This window comes from Fukomys damarensis, unplaced genomic scaffold, assembly GCF_012274545.1.
Source record: "Fukomys damarensis isolate Sample0158 unplaced genomic scaffold, DMR_v1.0_HiC HiC_scaffold_19, whole genome shotgun sequence".
Taxonomy (NCBI): domain Eukaryota; kingdom Metazoa; phylum Chordata; class Mammalia; order Rodentia; family Bathyergidae; genus Fukomys; species Fukomys damarensis.
Window position 1 is genome coordinate 46,320,333 of NW_022900931.1, and position 7,094 is coordinate 46,327,426.

Below are 7,094 nucleotides of genomic sequence, written 5' to 3' on the forward strand. Positions count from 1 at the left end.
GGTCCAGTGCGCTCCCGGGTTCCCCGCAGTGCGCGCCGCGCGCCCCTGCCCGCCTGCCTGCCTCCTATCTGAACCGCCTTCCGGACACCACCTCGTCCCTGCGCCCCGCTCCCTGCAGTTTTGGCTACTCGGGTCGAGCAGAAGATGCCCAGGGTCTCCGGGGCGCGCCCTCCTGCCCCGCGCAGCTGCGCCCAGCTTTAGAAGGGGCCGGAGCAGGCACTCACTCTACGCTCCAGCCAACACACCCCCCCTGCCTCAGTCTGCGGGGAGACCGCGCCCCGGGCCGTCCTCCGGTGGGGTTGAGGACCCAGTGGTCGTGTCCCTCATGGCCAAGCCTCAGCCGCTGGTTCTCTGCTTCGCTCTGCTTGTGGCACGAGTCTGGGGGGTCAGCACTCCCCGCGCAGGGACGAACGATTCCCCAGATGCGCAGACCGTGGCGCCCACAGAAGATGAGACTCTGCAGAATGAGGCGGACAACCAGGAGAACGTTTTATCTCAGGTACGATCAGTCCCGAGCCCACCCACCTTTGCCCAGGAAGGTGGCGGGGCCAGAGATCGGCCCTGGGCGAAGCAATTGGGGGCCACACTTTCCCCCTACTACGCTACCAACGGGAAGGGCATTCGTTTTTCACGTATGAGAGTAATTTATTAAAGGGCAAGACATGGGCTCTACTCTAAAGATCTAGAGGCTTTTCAAGGTTACGGAGTAAGGGGAAGGGAAGACTGCACGGGACTCTTTGGGAAGAAAGGAAATACTTGTTTTTTGGTTTACGGATTGTGGAAAGGACCTCGTGCTTGAGTGGCTGTTGGTCAGAGGTGGAATGTGAAACGGGAGGGCGTAAACTGGGGGGACGCTTTATGACCCAGGGGGAGACCCCCAGGCAGAAGCACTGAGCAGAAGGTGTGGGGTGAAAGAGTGAAGGGAGGAACCCATGCGCCCTGTGTACTGGGAGGGGAGAGTGGAAATGCAGAGCCACACGGGTCTGGCAGACTCGGTGGGGGCCGAGTGGCGAGCGGTAGGGATGGGCTTTGTCGCGTGCGACATTTATGAATGTCGATTTATGAATCGGACTCGGACCTTAAAATGTGCTGGTGCCGGTGTAGACAAGGACCACACAGCTGAAGAGAGCTGGAGGCGGACAGAGCCAGGCCCCTGCTATTCTTTACCCCGCATCTCCTAGCTGTATGGGACCCTTCTGGGAGTGTTGAGCTCCAGGCTCTCCAGACCCGGTTTGACAATGTGCGAGGGATGGCAGAGAAAGGACCCCTAGAGTGTCGCCTGCACCCCCACTACGTCCTCAGCCTGGATCTTGTCTCCCTTCTGTAGGGAGAGCGATCTGCTTCTTTGGGATTTGTCAAGCACTGGTCTCCTCACTTTAATAATTATGTGGATATATTCCTGTGCCCACCCATAACCTCACATTGACCCTAAATCGAAAAGACATAAAATCCCTCACGCTGGGGCTCGGAATAGCATCAACAAAAGCTGTCCTGAAACTTGAGCCTCCTGGAAGGAAGGAACCTACCCAAGGGTTCTAAGAGCACCGTTGCTTAGGAATCTAGGCAGAGTTTCAGAAAGTAGACATCAGCCCAGAATGACCTGCTGCTTAAGTCACCCTGAGCTAGACCTCTTTCTTCTACTGATCCATTCTTGTTTGACAACAGCCCTAATGCAGATATTAGTATCAGATGAAACCCAGCCTTTGCAAAGAAAACATTTACATGCCTTGTTGCCCCCAGACAGCACCCCAAGGAACATTTCCATTCACACAAGCTCAGTGCCTGCCTGCTGGGATCATTAGTCAGATGAAGAGAACGCTTCTGCCTGACTAGGAAGGGAGTCCTGGCTTTGAGGACTTAGGGTTGTGAGGGAGGCTTCTCCCCAGTAAGTGTTCAGTGAGGGGGTCAGAGCCAGCCGAGGCTGGCATTTTCCCCTGCGTGGGAGGCTGTAGGAGCAAGTGCCCAGGAGGAAATGTTTCGCACTGTAGAAGCAGCAGGCATGGGAAGTTTGCTATCCTGGGTTTGGCCAGGGATTTGGGTTCAGATGCTGCACTAGAAGCTCACTGCTTCCTGCACCTGTCTCCCTTTCTCCAACCCCTTTTCTCCAAATCTAGCCCATCCTTCAAGGCTCAGTGCAAATAACACTTCCTCCTCCATTTCCCTGGCTCCCAGTTGGAGCCCCTCTCAGCCACACTGCACTTTCTCCCTCCCTTTCAGGGGCACTTCCCACCCTGTGGTCCATGTGACAATTGTTCACCTGCCTCCTGCACTCAGGCTGCCTGCCTGGCTGCCAGTGCTTCTCTCTGCACCTCCCTCCCATAGTCCCCACCAGGCCCTCAGTGAATGCAGGAAGAGCAAAGCCAGTAGTCCTCAACTTTGAACACCAGTCCTTCCTGTGACTCCTCTTTTTCCTTTATATTGTGTGTGTTTTGTTTTGTTTTTTTCTGGTACCAGTGATTGAACTCAGGACCTTGCATTTGTGAGGCAGGTCACCACCACTGAGCTAAATCTCCGGCCCTTCTCTTTTTCCTTTATAAATCTAAGCCTGAATTCTAGCAGAAGGCGAAGGCTACTGGGTGTATGATGGGGCTCATCTGGTTTTTTTTTTTCCCCCTTTAAGTGAGGAAAGACTAAGACCCTTGAGAAATACACTGCTTTCCAAGACAGACCAAAAGCGCTGAACTCTCTCTTCAAGGAAATGTCCATGTCAGCAAATTGCATTGCGATGACCTGTTCACTCCTCCATGGTTCAGAGTTGTCTGAGGTCTCCAGCTAGTGCAGGACCTTTGACCAAGTAAATAGATGGCCTCCTTTCCAGAGTGTGATGGATGCCAGTGTTTGCACACCTCCAGCTCATTTTCTGTGTGTGTCTAGCTGCTGGGAGACTACGACAAGGTCAAGGCCGTGTCTGAGGGCTCTGACTGTCAGTGCAAGTGTGTGGTGAGACCTCTGGGCCGAGATGCGTGCCAGAGGATCAATGAAGGCACCTCCAGGAAGGAAGACTTCTACACTGTGGAAACCGTCACGTCTGGCTCATCTTGCAAATGTGCTTGTGTCGCTCCCCCATCCGCCCTCAATCCCTGTGAGGGGGACTTCAGACTGCAGAAGCTTCGGGAGGCAGATAGCCGAGACCTGAAGGTAGGGACTGGTGGGAGGCAGTGCTGTGGATGAGGGCACTTTGGGCCCCACAAGTGCACAGGGCCATTGCTGGAGATGGCAGGGCTTTTGAAGGGGGTCAGGCCTGTTCCCTGGAGTCTTGGGTACAGACCTGAGGCTGATGTTCTGACAAACCAGTCATTTATAGCTGAGGAGCCTGAGGTGTAAGAGCAAAGCGTGCCTGCGCCTCCTTATGGAGCCAGGGAGGCCAGGCAGGGAGCAGCTGCTAGGCTTGGCTGGCCAAAAGAACGCAGTGTGCTCCAGGAAAATCGCTGTCACAGTTTACCAGTATCCTAGCATGTACGTTGAAGAGATGAGAGACATGAGATGTGCAAGCCTCGCATCATTGTCGAAGTGACCCTGGGAAAGGAGGCCTGGGGTTTGCCCTGGCCCTAACATCCAGCTGACCCTGCGATCATGCCCTGGAGGGTAGTGATGCTTGGATCCTACCCAGAAATTCCCACCACCTGGCTGAGGGCTTCATTTGACCCCATGTGCCTCTCTCCACTTGGAGAGGGGTGGTAAAATAAGCTTGGCTTTGGAGTCAAGCTTGGGTTCAAAACACTGCTGCGTGACCCTGTGTGGGTTAAAAAATTTGGGAATAATATGTGCTTGAGGAGCTGTGAGAATAAATGAGGTGACAAGTGGTGAGAACTTGGCACAAGGCCTAAACAAACGAATGAAGGCCACGTGAGGGTGCCTGCTGTGCCTGGCCTCTTCTGCTCCCTCAGGGATGGGTAGTCCCCAGTGTCTCTAAGCAGAGGAGTGTTTATCAGTACAAAGATGCCCCCGGAAGTAGTCACATTGCTCACTGGTGAGAACTTGGCACAAGGCCTAAACAAACGAATGAACGGCCACGTGAGGGTGCCTGCTGTGCCTGGCCTCTTCTGCTCCCTCAGGGATGGGTAGTCCCTAGTGTCTCTAAGCAGAGGAGTGTTTATCAGTACAAAGATGCCCCCGGAAGTAGTCACATTGCTCAGAGCTGCAGCTTTGCCATGAAACTACTTTCTGAAACAAGTGCCACAGTTACTCGGTTCTGGGATTGGACTGGGGCGAATTGTAGGACAACAATAGGAAAAATTTCTAGGAATCAGAAAACTAGCACAGTACGTGCTGACCAGCTAGGGCTCTTTCCCTTGAGCCAGCCATCTTCTCCTGATGTGGGAAAAGGAGGTCTTCTTTTTTCCAAGTGGAACTCCTCATCTGGAAGCAAGGCTAGGGGACAAATGGAGAAAAGAGATTGCTAAAGTGTGAGCCAGCAAACCCTCCAGGGGGCTGGTACTTGGCAGGGAGGCTCCGGTTAAATATCTGGCCCCTTTGCCTGTACTCTGGGCACTCTAGGTGCTGCTAGAGCCTTGTGCACTTCACCCACTGGGTGTATGATGGAGGGGGTTGAAAAAAAATGAATTTAGCCTTTTTTTTTTTTTTTTTTTTTTTTAGCATTATGCTTTGTAGCCTTGGTCTTAAACTCCTGGTGTCTCAGGCTCCCCTGTAACTGAGATTACATTTGCATTTCAGCTTTTTGTCCTAAGGAAAAACCTGCTGGTACTTTCTAGGGTCCTTAGTAGGTGATAAAGTTGAAGGTTTCAGCAGCATGTCCTCAAGGCATTGATGCGGGTAGCCACTTTGCTGAGTACTTACAGATTTCCTGTTATGGCCAGGTGCTCAGCTGCATACCTGAAGCAGACAGAGATAAAGAGGCTTTGAAGGAGCTCACAGGCTAGTAGGAAAGGTGTGTGTGTAGGTAACTGGCAGATTCCATAAAAGAGGCACAGTTTGTGACTCTGACTAGACCTTGTGTTTACTTGCTCTTGTGCGATACTGCAATTTTCTAACCCATACAAATCCATGTATGTGTGCAAGCACATACACGCATACAGAAGGCAGATACACATTTACCGTCTTGTCTGTATCCCCATATACACACGTGTTTCTGAGGCCCACCTCTGAATTCCTGGCTGCTGGTCTCCTCATTGAGACTCTAATATGGAGACCTGAAAGGAAACTATTTTCCTGTGGTCTGTCTGCGCCAGCCTGGACTAACTCCTACCCTTGTCTCCTAGCTCTCCACAATCATAGACATGCTGGAAGGTGCTTTCTATGGGCTGGATCTCCTGAAGCTGCATTCAGTCACCACCAAACTGGTGGGGAGGGTGGATAAACTGGAAGAGGTAAGGAAGATTTTGGTTTCTCTGTCTTTCTCTTGATCAAGGCCAACAGTTTATCAAACTTCCTGAAATATTCTTTAAAAAGCATGTGTCCTTACTAGATTCAATCCATTCTATTCTTTGGAAAGAAAAAATATACATAAAACATACAACCAGAGCCAGGCACAGTGGCGCACGCTTGTAATCCCAGCACTCAGGAGGCTGAGGCAGGAGGATCACTGTGAGTTGGAGACCAGCCTGGGATGCATAGTGAGTTCCAGGGCAGTCTCAACTACATAGTGAGACCTGTCTCAAGAAAATAATAAATAAATAAAATAAAACATTCAACTAAAATTATGCCAGATTGGTGATGGTTTAGCAAATCAGTGAAATAAAACTGTAAATATATATTTTTAATCTATAAGAGCCATATAACCAATGTATTTCTATATTTATATTGGCTTCCCAGGAGCGCAAAGCTAAATGAAATGTAAAAGTACAGTGTCTTAGCTCCAGTTCTAAGGTAGCATTTCCCTCCTAGAAATACAGTTGCTAATTTGTGTGTGTGTGTGTGTGTGTTTCTCTTGTTTTGTTTTTTTAAGTGTTCAACCACACACCTTTCTCTTTTTCTGTGTGTGTGTTATCCATTTTAGAGAAAGAAGACATAAAAGTGATTTCAAATGAATAATGTTCCTTCCTAGATAGTCACACACAGGACAAATGGATCAGTGGTGACAGTGTCTTAGCTCCAGTTCTAAGGCAGCATTTCCCTCCTAGAAATACAGTTGCTAATTTGTGTGTGTGTGTGTGTGTGTTTCTCTTCTGTTTTGTTTTTTTAAGTGTTCAACCACACACCTTTCTCTTTTTCTCTGTGTGTGTTATCCATTTTAGAGAAAGAAGACATAAAAGTGATTTCAAATGAATAATGTTCCTTCCTAGATAGTCACACACAGGACAAATGGATCAGTGGTGTAATTTTCATAGAAAAATCGCTTTGCTCTGACTGGTTTCAGAAAAGCCACAGTTTTTATCTAGGGGTGTGTGATGTGATTGAGCAGAGTTAGGGTTACAGAATTTTAATAACATTGGCATTGTTTTGTTGCTGCAGTGCTTTAATATATAAACAAGACATAATTTACTTATCAGAAAAGTAATGATCAGCATTCAACCCTATTGGTAAGAAACTTATGGCTATGTTTTACTAACTGGCATCTAGTTTTTGGATGGATACTTGAAATAATCACCCAGCAGGCTGCTGCATCAAACAGAAGTCTATTTCTTTAACTTTAATTAATTGATTTCTGGTACTGAAGATTAAATCCAGGGCCTCACACATGCTAGGCAAGCACTCTACCACTCAGCCTTAGTCTTGGCCCTATTTCTTTAGTTCTTAGAGCATTGCTGTAAGTGGTAAATTTGATATAGTGTAAGACTTAAAAGTCTCACTTCCACTCCACGGAGCGTGAACAGCCAAAAGGGCCTTCACGATGCTGAGGTCTTATAGCCCAACGATGGCTCCCGAGGCAAGACCCAGGGCCTTACTTTCGAAAGCCGTGAACAGCCAAAAAGGCCTCCACGATGTTGGGCCCTAACACCCAGCGAGGCTCCGGGAGCTCGACGGAGAAACGAGAAACCCAGGAGGGAACACACCAGGCTAGAATTTAAAAGTCTCACTTCCACTCCACGGAGCGTGAACAGCCAAAAGGGCCTTCACGATGCTGAGTCTTATAGCCCAACGATGGCTCCCGAGGCAAGACCCAGGGCCTTACTTTCGAAAGCCGTGAACAGCCA

At 49.6% G+C, this 7,094-nt stretch overlaps 1 protein-coding gene across 1 annotated transcript in view; it reads left to right on the forward strand.

Moving 5' to 3' along the window:
- The first annotated feature begins 6 nt into the window (after window positions 1-6).
- Olfml2b (olfactomedin like 2B) overlaps window positions 7-7,094 on the forward strand; it is a 38,268-nt gene continuing 31,180 nt past the window's right edge. Inside the window, exons 1-3 of the mRNA XM_010616979.2 lie at window positions 7-499; window positions 2,875-3,138; window positions 5,220-5,327. Coding sequence (XP_010615281.1) covers window positions 326-499; window positions 2,875-3,138; window positions 5,220-5,327 — 546 coding nt within the window. The 5' untranslated portion in view covers window positions 7-325. The remainder of the gene's footprint in view (window positions 500-2,874; window positions 3,139-5,219; window positions 5,328-7,094) is intronic.